The following is a 20,197-nucleotide window of genomic DNA, read 5'->3' on the forward strand; positions in this document are numbered from 1 at the left end:
TAAAAAAAAAGATTATCTAATGTGTTTGATGACATGTCAATCATTTTGTCTCTTTTTTATTAGCAATAGAGTGTATGCACTCACATGGAAAATAATCAAAGTTAGCTATCTTCTCAAATATGCAGCCACATGAAAAACAAATCAAAGTTAGCTATCATTTTCAAATATATAATCAAGTAGAGTAAGGTAAATTTCATGCATATCAATATTTATAACATATGCAATATAATCCTAGTAATCGATTAATATATGTTAGATCCTTCTAACTCTAGGTTGATACGGATAAATAAGTCGTCTATTGCCCTCAAAACAAAAGTGTTTAATCAAAGTGATTCGGTATTTGACGAAACGTCCCAATAGTGTCCCATTTAAGTAAGATCTTCATATTGATAATGCATTCAATATCTCATCGACTATACACATTCATATATTCTGATTCTACCACAATACACATTCATTCAACATATATCATAATTTATAAAATGCAATACATATCATATATCATCAATGATCACTATCTAGCAACACCTTGTCCATGACTAGGTGTATTGTGCTATATTAACACTTATCATCAACGTAAGCAAACATTATCAATGACTAGGTGTATTATGCTAGATTAACGCTTATCATCAACGTAAGCAAACATTATCAACAATGTTTAACAATTAACCTAACTAGCATGCTACTAATTTATTAACCTAACTCCTAAATCATCAATACCGATTAATTGATAATTTGATTTATCATTCTGGCTTAACATAATAAATGAACCTTAAGCAATTGATTTTTAACTTAGTCACTTTCTATTTTGATTATTGATTATCCAGTTCTTACTAACTGGTTAGTCTTAAATTTATTATATATATTTTTAACTTGAGTTGTTTTGTTTTGAATTTTGGAATTAGAACTGCACTATATGTTGAACGTACAAGACTTATGTTTGCTATCAAAATAACTCATAAGAATGGATGAAGATTTTTATGAATTGAATTTGATTCACAATTGACAAGTTTGACTTTTAGAAACAATAGACTTATTCTTTAGTCCATTAGAAACAGATGGTTTAATTGTTATGTGATTATTAAAAGGATAAAGTTTTCTATATCTCATATTTTTAGAGAAGGAAATCATCGTGCGAAGAAGATTGCTAAATTGGAACTTTACTTATTAATAGTCATTGGTGAAATATTTTTTCTTCTAATATTGTTTATGTTTTCAATTCAAATAAATTTGGTTTCCTGAATATAGAGTTTGTTAATGGATGTTTGTATATACCACACTTTTTTTTCTTTCTCCATGATTTTATCCCTACGAGTTTTTTAGTAAGGTTTTAATGAAACACTACTTTGTATATATTTGAGGATGATTTTCTTGGGTTTTTGTATAGTCTCCCAAATATATTTTCTTTTATTTAATTCTTAATATTATTTTAGAGTGATACAAATAATAGGTGACTAACTTGAAGTGCGAACATAGTTGAGATGTTACATTAGTTTTTGCACTCTATTTATTATTTTTAATTATAATACAAAAATCAAATTCATTCCCTTTAAAATCTAGTCATAAAATGTAAATAATATATTTTTTTCTTTAAAGATAAAACTTGAAAAATTATTATTTAAATCTACGCACATAGCTACTAAAAAATAGTGTCATCCTAATAAATAACAAAAAATTTGTTAATTTTTTTAATAATTTAATTATATTATTTTACATTCGTTTTTTAAATATGTAATTTTTTTAAATAAAGTTAAATTAAAATATAATGTAAGCATAATTGCTCTAATGGTTCCTTAACTTAATTTCAGGTAACACTTCAGTCAATTTTTTTTCCTCTCGATTTGGTCATTTATTTAATTTTAAGTAATAATTTGATCATTTGAATCTTAAAATATCAACAATATCATCATTTCTTTACATAAACTTAGAAAATTTATCAAAATCTTCAAATAAAATCTATAAAATTCAATACCAATTTCAAGAAAATTCATGTATTTATCAAATGCATAACTCAAATATTAAACTAAAACTCATATTTTCATCTCAAACAACATCAAATAAAGAATGAAAATACGAGTTTATTTGAAATTTGAAGTTATGAATCTGATGAAATTTGATTTTATATTGAAGATGATAATTAATTTTATGGGTTTTGTTTGATTTTTTTTTTTGAATTTTTGTAAAAAAAAGAATAACATTGTTGACATTTTAAAACATAAAAAATCAAATTATTATTTAAAATTAAATAAAAAACCAAATAAAAAAAAGAAAATAAATGACTGAAGTATTACTTAAAATTGAGTTAAGGGAACATATGAGTAATTATGTCTATAATATAAAGTAAAATTCTTTAAAATTTTATATGAAAAAATATTTAATTTAATTGAATCATTAATTTTTTAATTTATTTTAAAATATATTTAATTACTTATTTAAAAATATTAATATGAAATAATCATCAACGACGTGTTAAATTTAAACCTTAAATTTTTAAAATTAAACTTTAGATTTTTATAAAGGCTAACTCGAACTAATATATTCTCACCCTGCACTTATGCCATTATGCAATTGAATAAATAATTTCCAAAACCGTGGATGGACCTTTTGGCTCTATGGGTAGACGCCAACAGTGTAAATCACATCAGGAGAATGTGATTGCTACTTTAATTTTGTTTTTGTTTTGAGGAATACTAGTCCTATAGTTATTTATTTCTTTTAAGAGAGTATAAATATTATTAGAAATTTATATACATATATAATTGTGAGATTATAAATTTAAATTCGAATCATATTATCTAACTTAATAATATTAATATTAATATTTGATGAGTTAAATTAAAATTTAAGACTCGATACTATTTTAATTATTAAATCATTAGTGAATCATAAGTCAAATAAAATATTAGTAAATTATAATTTTAATACTCTTATAAAATCATAGATTATTTTTTCTTTATCTTTAATGTAAGACCCTTTTCAAAATTATACATGCATTAATAATATTTTTTATAAAAATATTTTTATTTAATTTACTATTAAAAATGTAAAATGTTTTCTCTCTATATCTCTTATAATACTAACAATTATAGAGATAAATATACAATAGTAATACATTTTTTAGACAAATTTATTGTATAACTATTTTTTTAATTCCATAAAAAAAACTATTTTCTTAATATATATGTGTAAATTTTGTTGGAGAAATTATAATAAAAGATGAAAAACTAATGGGTACATTGATTGATGCATTAGTTGCTCGAATATATATACTTTGATGCATTGTACTGTAATTAAGTACAATTAGCGACATTACCATTTAATTAGCAATCTATTTAATGATTTCTTTCTCATATTTGTCATACCGAGTGGATTATTATTATATTTTTTGTTTTTATATTACCATATTTTTTTAATGTAAAGTTTTGACTTATTCTTAATATAATAAAATATAAGTAAAAATAATAGTCAATAAATTAATATATACTATATAGTTTAGAAACATTAATATTTTAATTACTATATTTACTTATATTTTATTTTGAATAAAGTAGTTTGTTGGACTTTAGATTTTTTTTTAAAAAATTAATTTTTATCATAATTATTTTTAAAATCATAATCATACATGTAAATAGTTGTCAAAGAAAAATGATATTTTTTTATATTTACAACATAAAAAATAAACTCTTTCAGACATTAAAATCTTGCACAGGTTACTAGTAATAAACAAAAAACAAAAACACACATTATACTTGCTTTTTATTTAAAAAATAAATATTTTCTCTCTCTTCTTTTTTTCCTTCTTTTTTATAGAAAGAAAAAAAAAACTTGATATCTAATAATAGGAAAGAGTTTCTATCAAAATAAGAAAACTTAAATACCAGGACTGGGTTGTAATTCGAACCCAACACTTTCTGAGCGTAAGGTAATGCATCACAAATCCTTTCCTTTTTTATTGATCAACTGCTTTTTTACCCCAAAAAATGAAGGGGTGCATGAACACATTTATATTTATTTTCTAAACAAATTTATCTCATAATTAATGAGTGACCAAGCTTCACAAATTTTATCGAAGGAGCACTGATTAATTTTTCTTAAGTGCAATTTATATTTCAGTGTTTGAATTCCAGTTTATACTGTTTTTGATAAATAAATTACCATAATTACCAAAGAAATACAAAAGCAAAAGGTACGGTAAGTCAAACAAGACTCCTTATACTCACAAAAAGCATCATTACCACAATGCCAGTTCAAATTTTATTAATTCATGTGAAACATTTCATTTGTACAATATATAAAGTAAATAAATATTATAGTTTATGTATTATTTATTAAGAATAAGTAATTTTTGTTGTACCCATGGCTACCCCATGTCTTAAAAAAAGACCAGCCCCTGCTCATAATATAATTAAAGACATTAATTAATTTTGTGAGATAATTGATATTCATTTCAAAAATAAATCATTTATTTGCTAAAAAAGTGGACATTCAACTCTATAGTTGGGAATTCAAAACCATCGATCAGTCAAATTAGTAAAAAAATACAGGAGATTGGTCAAATAATCATCTTCATACTTGACATAAAATATGAGTCTGTAGAATAAAAAATAGTTTCCATAATTTTATTTATTTTTTAATTACTATTGTTACTTTGGTATTATGCATAATTTCTCATTAAAATAAGGTGTCGTCAAGAAAAAAATATAAATATATTATTTTGCTCTCTATAAATAAAAATTAATTAATTCTTTAAAAATATCAAATACTGGTCAATTTATCTTTTAAGGTAATATTTAGGATATTTCAATCCCATTAAAACTCCTATATATATATATATATATATATATATATATATATATGTGTGTGTGTAAACTATTACAAAAATTGAAAAAGACAAATTAAAACATTAAAATTATTTTAATAAAAAATATTAAAATTATATATAAAATAAGATTAACTAACACTTGTATTTAGCATAAAATATAAATTTAGTTAAATGGAAGTAGTATTTTTATTCAGTGGTTAAAAATTTCTATTATTAGTGTGATTTAATTCTATAATGACATCAAATGAGAGTTTAATATTGTTTTTTTATTATTTTTTTTTATAGTAGTTTCATATTTTTCCATATCATCTCACTCTTATAAGTGTATGCATCTTGAAATTATTGTTGGTATGAAGTAGTAAAATAAAAATTTCTTATTAAATATCAATATAATATAAAATTACACCTAAACAATAACTACAAACCAAATTAAAAACTGTATTATTTGATACAAATTAGTGTTGAATAAATTATTTGAGAGTTTTATTGTTATTGTAAAATAACTTATTATATTTTTAGTTATTGTCATATTTAATTGTCTCTTCTAAAATTAATTCTCTTTTTGTACATCAGAAATGACAAACTCATCCTGATTTTTTTTCTAGAAGTAAAAATTATTATTTTTGTTAAAAAACTAAATGATTATTTTTACTTATTTTTAGAGATGTAATAGTCTCTTTTAAAACTAATTTTGTTATTGTGATTTAGAAAGGACAAACTCATTCTGAATTATTTTAAGAATTACAAATTTATGTTTTGAAAATTTTTTGGATTTGAATTTGTGTAATTGTATATTCACACAATTAACGGTGAAAATTTTAGTAGTTTCACATGATATAAAAATATCAAGTGTTAATTTAAATCCGTGCAGAGTGCAGAATAACCATGTGGAATGAATTCTAAATTTTGAATAGATTAGTCAAAGAAATGAGTAATTTTTTTATTTCACCACGTCATCCAGTTTTGTTTCACATGGTACTTTTGATTACATTATTATTACGAAAAAATATTTAAAGAAAAATAATAAGATTTACCATTTTTATTTAAAAAAAGTATAGAAGAAAAACAAATACCTTTTCCTGCTACCTATTCGTAAACCCAGTTTCCGCGAGCAGCTCTATTAAACCCTCTTCATTTCATTTCATTTCATTTCTCCTCAGCCGTTTCTCACAATCTAATTAACAACAATGCAGTCCACTCTATTCTCTCCCACCTACTCACCTCTTTTCCCCACTCTCTCCCACGCTCCCTCCCGGCGCGTCGTCAAAGCTTCCTCCATCTCCCTCGATTCCCCCTCTCCGCAACAATCCACCCAAACCAAGCTCAACAAATACAGTTCCCGCATCACCGAACCTAAATCACAAGGCGCATCGCAAGCTGTCCTCTACGGCGTTGGTCTTTCCGATGACGACTTGAAAAAGCCTCAAGTCGGAGTTTCCTCCGTTTGGTACGAAGGAAACACGTGTAACATGCATCTCCTCCGTCTCTCTGAGGTTGTTAAAGAAGGTGTGGCTGAAGCTGGTATGGTTCCGTTTAGGTTTAATACAATTGGAGTTAGTGATGCTATTTCTATGGGGACTAGAGGTATGTGTTATAGTTTGCAGTCTAGAGACATTATTGCTGATAGTATTGAGACTGTTATGGCTGCTCAATGGTATGATGGTAATATCTCCATCCCTGGTTGTGATAAAAATGTAAGCTCTTTTTTTTTTTTTTTTGAATTTTTGAATTTTTTATTTATGTTTTCGTTTTAGATTCTGTTGTTGGATTGCTCTTTTAATGTTGCAATTTTTGTTATGTATCTTATTCTAATCACTGTTTTATAGATGCCAGGTACAATTATTGCAATGGGACGGCTTAATAGACCGAGTATTATGGTTTATGGTGGGACTATCAAGGTATGATGGTTCAAATGTTTGCTTAAATTACCACACTACTGTGTGAGTCACTGACATTAGACACGGCATTGTGATGTTGACACCATTAATAATTTGAACAAATGAATTAATTGAATGTAATCACAAGTGTCACTATTGTCGGACACACCTTTGATCAATAGTGTTGGTGCTATAGAGAGTATAATGTTTAACTCTTAAAGACATGAATCAGTTTGAGTATCTTGATTTGTTACTGAAGTTATCTGGTAAATGTGTAGGCAAGGTGATTTTGAGGATTTACTTTTTTAATTTTAATTGTGAGTGGTTTTGTTTTGTTTATGATTTCTATGAAGTAATGGTTGTAGGGTCGGACTTAATTTTGGAAATTAAGACATTGAATATGGTTTTGTTTGAAGTTGATTATACCGCTTGCAATGGTGGTTTGCATTTGTCAAAATTTACTGGGAATTTTAGTGCAATTTAACTTAGACTAGAATTCCCTTGAATAAAATTGATATACTTCAGGGGATATTTGGTTAATAGAGAAGTGGAGTTAAAGCCGTTGGCTAATATTTTGCATTGGATGTTTTATATAATACAGGCTGTATGTGCCTTTCATTTGACATTTATGCAGTTATTATAACCTATGGATTTCGAAAATTATGGAAGTTGTTGTTATTGTTGTTGTTGACATGTGGTTCCTACTTCCAACCCTGGTATATTTGTTGATCTTCATTCTGTTTTTTCCAGCCTGGTCACTTTCAAGGTGATACATTCGACATTGTGTCTGCCTTTCAGGTACAAGAAACCATTCTCTCATCTGTTACCGTGGTTGAATATTTTTCCTTTTTTACTTAATTGTGCACTCATTCAAACGGAGCTGATAGACTCTATGAACAATGTAAAACTGGAGAGGAGCTTATTGAGATCATAGGCTTAAAAGAGCTCTCCTAGTTTTTCATGTTTGTTTGGTTTTAGAAAACGTTTTGAGTTTTCTTTCAATTTTGATTACAAAAGTGCCACATTGTTTTCACTTTGTTTTTCTGTTTCCAAAGGTTTATATTGGAAAAAGTGGAAACAACGATTTTTTTGTTTTCATTTGTTTTTCCTACAAATCTATGAAAATAGGAAACAATTTAAAAAAGATAGTATTTTTTGTGATTAAAAGGGAAAATTGGAAATATAAACCAAACAAGCCTTTTTATTGTTGAGGAGGATGGTCTATCCATTTGTTCTTGCACTGTCTTCTTTGAATTTTAGAGTTTTTTTTTCTTCTTCTAAACAAAGAAAAACTGGTTATTATTAACGTGTGAAATATTATTAGTCCATCATAATACAAATTTGTTTTCCTTTTGCATCAATAATTGAATTTATACTGTCAGGGTTATGCTACTCATGTTTTAATATTTCATTAATTTTTGGTTTTCCTGCAGTGCTATGGAGAGTATGTGAGTGGATCGATTAGTGAGGACCGCAGACAAAATGTTGTCCGCAATTCTTGCCCTGGTGCTGGGGCTTGTGGTGGAATGTATACAGCCAATACCATGGCTTCTGCAATAGAAGCTATGGGAATGTCTCTTCCATATAGGTAAGTACAGGTGTAGACTGTTGAGGTTGTCTTTTTTTTAATGTGCTTATCCTTATCTATTGTTTTCGTAGCTCATCTACCCCTGCTGAGGATCCACTAAAGTTGGACGAGTGTCGGTTAGCTGGGAAATATCTTCTTGAGTTATTGAAGATGGACTTGAAGCCCCGAGATATCATCACTCGCAAATCACTACGTAATGCAATGGTTATAGTTATGGCACTTGGTGGATCTACCAATGCTGTGTTGCATTTAATTGCTATTGGCAAGTGAGTAAAACTTTAGTTACAGTGAGCCTATTGATATATTTAATCATCAGAAAAACCTCACTTAACGATTTTTGCAGGTCTGTTGGCATTGATTTGACTCTCGATGATTTTCAGAAGGTTAGCGATGAAGTTCCTTTCATTGCTGATCTTAAGCCTAGTGGGAAATATGTTATGGAAGATGTTCATAAGGTATGCATTTAATATTTTTGTTTACCAATACATTCCCTCTGTATATATTATCATTAATAATTTTCCTGGTGATGCTTCCCAGTGTTTATCCTATTTTAATAACCATTGTTAATTATGTTTGAAGTTCCCTTTTCTTTATTTTTTTGATAGATTGGTGGGACCCCCGCTGTTATCCGTTATCTTCTTGAGCAAGGCTTTTTAGATGGCGACTGTATGACTGGTATTCCACTAGCCTTTGTTTAATAGTGTATTTTTCCCCCCTAAAAAGATACACACCACTAACATGCATATACCTTCTCTCTAGTCACCGGAAAGACCCTAGCTGAAAATGCAGAACTTTTCCCTCCTTTGACCAAAGGGCAGGTATGGGCTTGTTGTTTCTGTTACATGTTACCATATTGTAATGTAATGATCCCCAATTACAACTGCTTGATTGTTCATTAAATGATCTCATAATAAACTATAAGTTTTCTATGATATGTGATTCAGGAAGTAATAAGGCCAATTGAAAATCCCATCAAGAAGACAGCTCACATTCAAATATTATATGGGAACCTTGCACCACAGGGTTCTGTTGCTAAAATTACTGGAAAAGAGGGCTTGTACTTCTCTGGTGAACCTTCTCCTGCTGTTTTCTTAGAGTTATAATTTTTTTTACTTCGCTTCCATCATAATTGTCCATACCGCGATTTATTGTTAACACGGATTATTCTACAGGTCCTGCACTTGTTTTTGAAGGAGAGGAGGCAATGATTGCTGCCATTTCAGAGGATCCTTTGAGTTTTAAGGTATTTTTTTTTTTGATAAGCAAATGATAGAAATTAGTGGTTATGCTAGTTTCCTGTGTTTGAACTTGGGACCTCCTTAATGCTCCTTCGATATCCCTAAGCTCACCAATTGAGCTACCTACAAAGAACTTTTAAGGTATTTCTTTATTTAATGTGCATAAGGAGTTAAGGACAGTGCTTATTGTAGGGATGCCAAGAGACTCAAGCCTGATGTTTGAATGAAATCTCTGGAATTGATAATCTGATAATTTTGACAGGTTTACTAGTTAATTAATATGTGCTAGAAAAGTAATCAACCTATGCTAAATTCAAATTGTTAGGTCTAAGTTAATCAGAGTCTTAATAACATGGAAGTATGATGGAATGAGAATGTGGGTTGGGTATCGTTGCTGCAAAATGGCCTAGAGACCACATGGTATAGTGGAAGCTTTGGAAGTTTGCAATGTAAAACGAAACTGCAAAGACTAGTGGAGAGATTGGAATTCGGAGTAATAAAGAATATTTACACGTTTTTATTGATTTGGATATTTCATATTATAGGATTCCTAGAGATAGTTCATGGAAGACTAGATAAAAAGAGAGTTTGTATTGTGTACACTTTAGCAATCAGACATATGTATGATGAGGGCATGACTAGTGGGAGAACATAATGTGAGCCGCAAAAGTTTCACTATAACTGTAGTTCTACACCAATGGTCAACTCTGAATTTAATGTTTCCTCATCAAACTGAAGAGTTTCTCTTTTGAACCATACTTATTATGAATTTATTTCAAATTGCTGCTATTTCACAGCCTTGTCACTGTATTGATTTCTTTTACACAGATATAACCTCAGTCAAAGAACAAAGTGAAAATCTTATTGATTTCCTCTGTATGAAATTCACCATTTCAGGGAAAAGTGGTTGTAATTAGGGGAGAGGGGCCTAAAGGTGGACCGGGAATGCCTGAGATGTTAACACCCACAAGTGCAATAATGGGAGCAGGGCTTGGAAAGGTCTGTCTTAGCTTGTATAATTGTATCATCTCCATGCTTATCTATTTACTTAGTCTGTAACAGGGTTTTGTTCATTTTTACTATGAATTGACCGATAGACTTTTACAATTTTTATACTTTTTTTTTCTTCCATATATTAGAATCTCAATAAACATGAACCTTTGTTTATATAATTTTTACCCCCTATGTGTGTGTAGTACTGTGTACAAAGATGCTCTCTAGTCATTAGTTTTTTTAGTAGAAACGGGATGCCTTTTTTCAAACTTTGAGAACCATGATGGCATGAAATTTCTTAAGGATATTGTCTTTCGATGCTGCAGGATGTTGCTTTATTGACCGACGGAAGATTTTCAGGAGGCTCACATGGGTTTGTGGTTGGTCATATTTGCCCCGAAGCACAGGTGAATTGACCATGCTTTTTAATCATTTTTGTACTGCTAAGCTAAGTATATTCAGGTGCATCATATGTGAACTGCAATCTCTAAATTTGGTCAAATGGTTTTGGGGTATGCTTTCAATTAATTTATGTAATGAATGTTAATCGATTATTTTCTTGTATTTTTTATTTATTTAAAATTAACTACAAAGTTCCCGGAAAATTTCTTCTGCTCATGGAGTAGTACTATGGATTTCAGTTTTCATAGAACCAGCTGGTTTGGTTCTTTAAAAGCAATGTAGCATGGTCAAAATGGCTGTCTGTTCTTGAATTCCTTAGCAATGTGATAGAAACCGGTACCAAACATAGAAATTTAAAGGAAATAAACAACTTTTATTGAATAATTTTGGTTACTATGGCCAGAATTTGGATTACAACAAGAAATCTAGTTTACATAATTATAGAGTGAGAAGAAAGGAAAATTAAGAGAGACACTTCCTATTCAAGAAATTTGAGAGTCTTGGTCTCTCCCTTCCAAGAATTCGAGAGCTTGTTCTCTCCCAATCAATATCTAGTCCCAAATAAAATGCCTACCCCCTTTTCCTTCATGTTCTCTATTTATTAAATAATTGGCTAATAACATAACTGCTGCCTATAATATAATAACTGCCTATAACTACCATTTGTTTCTGCCCTCTCTAACTCGATGATGTTGGAGTATGAACATAATCATTAAGGGAAATGTATTTAAGATTTTACTGAAGAAACTTAGTGACAATGAAGGCGACTTAGCAATACCATAATTGAATGTCATGTGTGGTAGTGTGGTACCCTATTTTAAAGGGATTAGAACAATTGGTTGTGCATGGTGTGCTTTTTATCCTCATGAAATTTATTCAGAGAAGTAATAGTGACTGTGAGTTTGTGACCCTGTTTGTCTATTCAGACAAATGCATACTGCTGCAGTCAAGTGCACTTGAATTGAATGCATTTTTTTTCAAGCTATTCTATTTTAGTGGGTGTTTGTGTAACCGTGTGAGTTTAGTATATTAGTTTGTGACTATTGAAAATAATGTTGCTTTACTGGAGTTATGAATAAGTTTACTCCTTTTGATGTTTTTAATTAGAAATAGAAAGCAAATATACTTGAGGAAATTGAATAAGTGAGAACTTGAAAAGTTTTCTCCAAGAAAATTGGATTTACACACGTGGAAGAGGTTATGAGTTATGACTGTCGTGCTTTTATTTTCTATTTCTTCTGTGACATGTCAGTGTATTTACTTTATGGAGATTAGGAAAATCATAACTGTAGTTTCTTGTAGCTGACCAATAATGTTTTTATGGGCTTCTTTGATTGTATAGGAAGGTGGACCAATTGGTTTGATTCAAAATGGAGACATTATCAACGTTGATATTCAGAACAAGAGAATTGATACTTTAGTGTCAGATGAGGAGATGCAGGCTCGCAGGAAGATATGGACTGCTCCACCATACAAAGCTAACCAAGGAGCTCTGTACAAGGTATGAATGACACTTAAAACTCCTTCCAGAAAAGAGCGTGCTTAAATATTTTACTGAGATTGCTACTTTTTTGTTTCTAGTGCTTATATCTTCACCTCTTTTGACATTCGGTAGATACAGAGGTCATAATGATGTGTTTGATGGAAAGGAAAATACAGCCATATAGGAATGTAAATATATATTAATTGAAATTAGAGGACCAAGCAAAGACGTATTTGTGTTTTAACTCTTAAAAATGGACTAGTAAAATTACACATACTGCACCTTGTGGACACTGAAATATGAGCTAACTTTGTCTAAATCTTCCCTTGTTCTGATCAAATGCATTGTTTTTCTGGATCCAGTATATTAAAAATGTGAAACCTGCTTCTAGCGGATGTGTGACAGACGAGTAGAGAGGACCCCATTTTGGTGGCTTTGCAGAGCGAAATCCGATTATTTGTCTATTTTGATGAGGTAGCTTAACCGGTGCATTTCTATGTATCTTGATGTATCTTAATTTTGATCTTCATTATTTTTTGGTACATTATACTAGACTTGAATCCCACCTCTCTTTGGTTTTGTTTCTTTCCATTGTATCAAAAAAATGTTGTATCAGTTTGTGAATAATGTTTGATTGATTTGTTGGCAAAAACTCAACAATGATTAAAAGGAATGCTAGCAAACACCTTTTTTTATCAAAAATCAATCAATTTACGTGATAGATATTTATGATGAACAACAATATTACACATCTAGTTTGCTTGGGTTCCATGTTATAAAATTGAAGCTTTTCATTCTGCATTGCACATCGCTAGGCGTTAGCTTTATCCACAATGATTTCAGGTTCACGTATTGAAGTGAGAGGGTTGTGGGGTGGCTGCCGTAACTGTATTTATTTTTGGCCAACCATGTCCCAATTAATAAGTCGGAACAACTGGAAATACATAATAATAGGCTAATGCTACCGTGTACAAGTGATACATGCTGTGCACAGTGCAAGAGTAAACTTCACCGTTGGATTAAAATGATCCTTATAATGGTTTCTCACACTTGATATCTCTCTCTCTCCCCTTATTTTTATCATAAAATAAACACATTCGATTAATTATGATTTATGGATAAGGTAAACATTTATTTGAGAAATAATAGTGTAATTTTTAAACCTACATTGCATCAAAATTAAATTTATTAAATTGCAGATAAATTTGACAAGTGCATGGATTAATATTAGATTAGAGTATAAAAGCATTTCAAGCAACTTAGGTCTCTCGAAGGACAGATGTACGGGTAGTCAATAATGGCAAACAAACAAAGACATAGTTTTATTGTACCCTACTTATCCATTATTTTTAGACTCAATCCGCTTGAAACAACTCTGAACAAGCTGTGTGACAAAGACAGATAAATAAATAAAAAAAGTTTGTGTACACTCATACAACAAAAGATATATATAAAATGATATTTTAAATGAATCTATTTTAAAACAAATTCAAAGATGAAGTGGTCTCTGTGCTTATCGTCGATAAAACTTCTTAAACTTATAAATTTCAGTTTCATAAGTTGAATTTTGAGAGATAATTTTTTTATTAAACTCAATTGAATAATTGACTAGTCAATAAAAAAAATCGTATCAAAAAGTATATTTTAGAATTTTAAACAATTTTTTAAGATTAATTTACCGTGAAGAGAAAAAAAAACTCACAATTTACATGTAATAAATCAATTATATTTGCTTTAAAATACAAATCTAACACAATTACACAAATAGAAATATCACACATAAAGGCAAAAAAAAGAAATGGTTAGTCTTAGACAGGTAAATCAACATGATATTGCCTCTTTTTTCTTGCATGACTAACTAAACAACCTTTCATTACATTATAGCTTATGATATATATATTTTAATGTTTTAAAGTCAAACAATATATAGCCATCCTTTTTGACTAACCATTTAAAATGTACGGTAGTCAAATTAAAGTCATAAACAACATGCTCCACCACCTATCTATAAAAGGAAACCTCAACTCCATCAACTAAACACATCAACAACATCATTTCCAATATCTTCATAATGTCTTCATTTTCTTCTATCATCCATTTCTTCCTCCTATCATTACCCCTTTTGTCAATTTCTTGCTTATCATTATCTCAACCTCCTAACACAAAACCAAACCCCTTTATCCTCCCAATCAAAAAAGATCCATCAACAAATCTATTCTATACATCAGTTGGCATAGGAACTCCTAGAAAAGACTTCAATCTAGCCATTGATCTAGCTGGTGAAAATCTTTGGTATGATTGTGACACTCACTACAATTCATCATCCTACATTCCTATTGAATGTGGCTCAAAAAAATGTCCTGATGTTGCATGTATTGGCTGCAATGGTCCTTTCAAACCAGGTTGCACAAACAACACATGTGCAGCTAACACAATCAACACATTAGCCAATTTCATTTTTGGTGGTGGACTTGGTCAAGATTTCATTTTTATTTCACAGCAAAAAGTTTCTGGCTTGCTTAGTAGCTGCATTGACACTGATGGATTTCCATCATTCACTGGAAATGATTCACCACTTAATGGATTACCAAAAATCACCAAAGGAATCATTGGTCTTGCAAGATCAAATCTTTCACTACCAACACAACTTGCATTGAAAAATGAACTTCCACCCAAGTTTTCTCTTTGTTTACCTTCTTCAAATAAACAAGGATTCACTAACTTGCTTGTTGGATCAATTGGAAAAGACCCTTTTCAAGAACTCTATAAATTTGTTCAAACAACACCATTAATTGTTAATCCTGTTTCAACAGGTGCAGTTTCTGTTCAAGGTGTTCCTTCTATTGAATATTTCATTGATGTGAAAGCAATTAAGATTGATGGAAAAGTTGTGAACTTAAAGCCTTCATTGTTGTCTATTGACAACAAAGGAAATGGTGGCACCAAAATCAGCACAATGAGTCCTTTCACTGAATTGCAACGTTCTGTTTACAAGCCTTTCATTCGTGATTTTCTTAAGAAAGCTTCAGATAGAAAACTAAAGAAAGTGGAATCAGTTGCACCATTTGAGGCATGTTTTGAATCAACCAACATTGAAAATTCTTTACCAAGAATTGATCTTGTGCTTCAAGGGGGAGTCCAATGGAGTATTTATGGAAATAATTTGATGGTTAATGTGAAGAAAAATGTAGCATGTCTTGGATTTGTTGATGGAGGGACAGAGCCAAGAATGTCTTTTGCAAAAGCTTCAATTGTTATTGGTGGACATCAATTGGAGGATAATCTTTTGGTGTTTGATTTAAATTCCTCTAAATTGAGCTTTAGTTCATCTCTTTTGGTCCACAATGCTAGTTGCTCATAGACCATTCCTATTGTTGAATGGTATAAGTTTGTTAAGCATTTAGATTAGATTAATCACATCAAATGTTGCAGCTTCTGTTTCTCACTTTAGAGAACTATAAATAAATTATGTTTGCTTTGTTGTATGAACTAAAATTGTTGGTTTGTTCCTGCATTTCTAGTTATGAAAATTGTTAGTTGTGTGTTTTTTTTATTAATTGATAATTGTGTTATGCATCTAAACAATATAATTTTATTTTCTTTAGGATAATAATTTTTTTATAAGTCAGTGGACAATATCGCGATTAACAATAGAGAGTCCTAGAAAAAAGAAGAAAGAAAAAAGGAAAAAAGAGACTAGTGTTCTAATAGAATATAAAAGTGTAAGCAATATAAAATAATAGAAGAGTATGAATACTAAAGTCTCAAAAGAATAAAATACCCTCAATATAATATATAGTCTAATATTCCTTTCAAATTTTCGATGCATTAATGGAAAATATCTTAAGTTTGTCAATTAAAAAATGAAAAAGTTTAATAGAATGGATTTTAGTGAACAAGTGAAAAAGTAAGAGTGTTATGGTGAAAGTGATAATGAGTGAAGTGACAATCAATATTAATGTATTTGAATGTTAATTTTGTTCTCGCATTACATAAGAGTTGATTCAACAAGATAAACATCTATTTTAAATACTATATAAATCATTAACAAGACAAATATATTTTATTATTATTGTGTCTTTTAAATAATTTTTAGATAAATTTTTTAAGAAAATTGTAATAGACTAATTATAATTTACTTTATAAATTATAAACAAATATTTTTCCTAGTATGTTAATTGAAAAATAGTTTTTCTACGAATTAATTAATTAAAATAAAAATATATATTTTATTTATAGTACATATTTTGAATATTATTTACATAAAATTTTTTAAAAAAAAACTATAATTTGTCGATGGTTATGTTCTAAAAATTAGAACAAGATATGATATTTGATTATGTTATCATACAATATATCACACAATACTATTTACGATTTAAATAATATTTTTATCAAACCAAATGATTATTTTCTCCTAAATTTCAAATATTACACTGACGTGAATGAGAATAACTTCAACAAAGATACCAATATGTGCTATTTGTGCAAATGCACATATGTTTCACTAATTTTTCTTAAAAATAAATGAGTTTAACGACAATGCACTGTCAATATAAAATTGTGTTTTATATTGAAATATAACATCAATAATTAATAATATAATTATTAATTGATGTAAATTATAATTATGATATGAGAATATAAAATCAATAATTCATATTAACGAAATATGATCATTTAAAAGATCAAATAATTTTATTTTAAACTTTATCCGTATAATCAATAATTAATAATCATTCCTTGTATTTGTATTAACGACGACACCAACAACAAAAAATCAAAATTAAACACAAGTATAAGAAGTTACGGTTATTAATAAAAGAGGAAAATGTTGTGTAAAAAAATGTCCAGTTATATGAGTGACACTACAATCCAATTAGAAACTGAATTTCTCCACTCCCTTCGTAACAACGTCATATAAGAAAGCTTGCTTAATTAAACTCAACCGATATCCTTAATGGATGAATTAAAGAATTAGAGATTAAATGTCAAAGCAAAGGAGAATTTTCTTTTTTGGCAGCGACATTTAATTTTTTATGGAGTTTTGAAACAAAATTTATTTTTCAATAAAAGATGTTCAATGCTACATATTGTTCAATCTTTTGATGATTTTAATTTGTTAGTGATTTTAATTTTCCTACGTCTATTTTGTAGCATCTATAAAGTATATGATTGTAAGTCTATTCTTGAATGTGATGGATGTCTTCTACCATTGAAGAATGATTAGAAAATAAATCAGAACTGATCTAGAATTTTTTATAGCAATTTTGATCAATCTCACTTATTTACGGGTTGTTATTATGTATAAATAAGATTAATTTGTTTTCTCTAATACACACCTTCCTTCTAAAAAATGTTTAATCCTAAGATTTAACATTTTTTTTTTTGAAATTTGTTTAAGCAATGACTGGAAATGAGCATATTGTTGTTGGGATTTTTATTGCTTCAATATTTTTTATCTTTTTCATTTTTTTTAATAAATATTTTCGTGACTTCAAAGAAATCAAAGTTGGATGTTGATGTTGCTCATAGGTAGGTTCAAATTTATTTTCCACTAATTGGGTTACTCAAAAAGTTACTACTTTGATTTGGGATTTTAAAGTTTGTTTAATCTTTACATTTTATATGTGGTGCACACATCAATGACAAAATAACTTGTTTTTGATTGATTGGATCTAATGAAATTGGTATAGCAATGTTTTTGTTAAATTTTTTTTTATTATTGAATAATTTTTCTCTTAAACTAATGTGTGTTGTTTTCAATGTTACAATTCTCTATTTTCTCTTAATCTTTCACTTTTGCTTCTAAAATGCCATCTATATTGTTTCTATGGTTGCTACTTGCTCGACTTAAGAGGCTTTATGATTTGTGGGACGAAATCATTGTATTAGCTTTGAATATAGATTCATGAAAGTATTAAACCATTTTGCATCCTCTCTAATTCAAGATACTGTTTGTAAATAATCTATTAATATTTTAATTGATTGCATTGACTCTACAACAATATAGGTATTTCACACTATGTGGTCCAACATTATTTTAGTGTAAATTAATATTGCGGGTAATCACCTTAAGAATATGAAAAAACTCATTTTAGGAACCACAAAAAGCTCTATATTGGGTCTTGGTTTTTCCGTGAGACTACAAAGAGTTGGTTCTTTTGTTTATTACTTCTATTGCTACTTCCTTTTTAAAAGCTAATGCAATATGGAATTTTTGACATTCTTTGAACACTATTTTAGTTTTGATTAGGGGAAGTCTCTTCTACGGTTTTTTTCTTTTCACGTGCAACTAATTTTTTTGTTAAGTTGTCTTTCTATATATTGAATGGCCTTAATTCTAATTTATAATTTGCATTAACCAATAAAATATAATAGGGTTAGTCTACATTTTACAAGTTATATTATCAACATAATTTTGATGATATTTTAATAAGACCTATAGAAACGTTATTGTTTAAAAGAAATTGAATTTGGTTGTAGTACTGGTCCAACATGTTATGAGACTTAAAGCGAAATTCAAATTTCTTCGAATGAAATCGTGACATTTTCAAATATATTTTTTTTTATATTTTTCAAAAAAATAAAATAAGACTTATCAACTACTGTACAACAACATAAAAACTCATGTAAAAAATTTGTATCTCAAGAATTCATGTTAGAAATGTGTTCATTAATTGTATCTATGATTTTTAAATTTATAACTAATATTACTCATGTTAGCAATGTGACAATGTTTATCTCATGATTTCTCACCTTATAATTAATATTTCTCCAATCCATACTCCATTCAATAGTCAATTTACATGCACTAACTAACGAGAGTATTAGATGATCATTTGCAACAAAATCAAAATAACATTTAAAATCTATATCAATAAATTTTAAACTAACTTTTTTTCTACTAATAAATCTCTGATTCATATTTTTGAATTGACATTTATATCTTAGATTATTTATTAAATTAATATAATAAATATTGCATAATATTTTTTAATATTAATAATTATGTTAATTAATTTAATATTTATTGAGACAATATTAAATTTATATGACATTTTATCGATTTAAATTTTTAATATAATGACACTTTTTATTGAGTAAATTTTTTTTTATCCTTATTATTACCTACAAAATTTATTTTGTACAAAAAAATAAAATTAATACTGTTTATAACAAAAAAATAAAATAAAATATCTAAGCTTATATTTACATATTTTATAATTTTATGACGGTGTAAAAATGTCTATTATATTTTTTTACAAAATATCTTGTAAATAAAACAGAAACTTTGTGTTATTCAAAAATAAAATAAAATAAAATAGTATATATTGCATAGGTATAATTCCATTGAACCAATTACAATAATAAGAGGACATTTAAAATAATAAATAGTGACAAGTACCTGACACTGCTTGTGTACACCACAGTAAATAATAAAAAGTGACAACGACATGAAACTGCTTCATAAAAAGATTGAATAAGTATGGTAAAGATTAATCGATTAATCAATTATGTTATTACATGAACACAAAAATTAAAATGAGAACAACAATGCTCATGACAACATCACATTGTATTTATTGGGTTTTGTTTTCATTAATTAATACTATATTTATATTATAATATAAATTTAATTTATATAGTATAAATATATTTTATATTATCAATGAAATATAATTGTCTAATTAATAAAAATATTTAACTTTAAAATCACAAATATAATTAATTTGGATGAATTAATAATATAAAAATTCTACATAAATGAATAAAAATTAAATTCGTAATATA

The 20,197-nt window shown here is 28.2% G+C and overlaps 2 protein-coding genes across 2 annotated transcripts; both read left to right on the forward strand.

The window, feature by feature from the left end:
- Positions 1-5,907: 5,907 nt before the first annotated feature.
- Positions 5,908-13,158, forward strand: LOC101495582 (dihydroxy-acid dehydratase, chloroplastic). The gene is made up of 14 exons (XM_004486085.4): positions 5,908-6,516; positions 6,649-6,720; positions 7,450-7,497; positions 8,133-8,287; positions 8,359-8,553; positions 8,631-8,742; positions 8,893-8,962; positions 9,047-9,105; positions 9,232-9,355; positions 9,460-9,530; positions 10,423-10,524; positions 10,845-10,925; positions 12,263-12,421; positions 12,766-13,158. The coding sequence occupies exons 1-14, from the start codon at positions 6,010-6,012 to the stop codon at positions 12,814-12,816; spliced, it is 1,806 nt and encodes a 601-aa protein (XP_004486142.1). The 5' UTR covers positions 5,908-6,009; the 3' UTR covers positions 12,817-13,158.
- Positions 13,159-14,428: 1,270 nt separating this feature from the next.
- On the forward strand, positions 14,429-15,898 carry LOC101495910 (probable aspartic proteinase GIP2). Its single transcript, XM_004486086.4, has one exon. It carries the CDS (start codon positions 14,475-14,477, stop codon positions 15,762-15,764), a length of 1,290 nt encoding a protein of 429 aa, XP_004486143.1. The 5' UTR covers positions 14,429-14,474; the 3' UTR covers positions 15,765-15,898.
- Positions 15,899-20,197: the final 4,299 nt, after the last annotated feature.

The sequence above is a fragment of the Cicer arietinum genome, chromosome 1 (genome assembly GCF_000331145.2).
Source record: "Cicer arietinum cultivar CDC Frontier isolate Library 1 chromosome 1, Cicar.CDCFrontier_v2.0, whole genome shotgun sequence".
Classification (NCBI taxonomy): Eukaryota; Viridiplantae; Streptophyta; class Magnoliopsida; order Fabales; family Fabaceae; genus Cicer; species Cicer arietinum.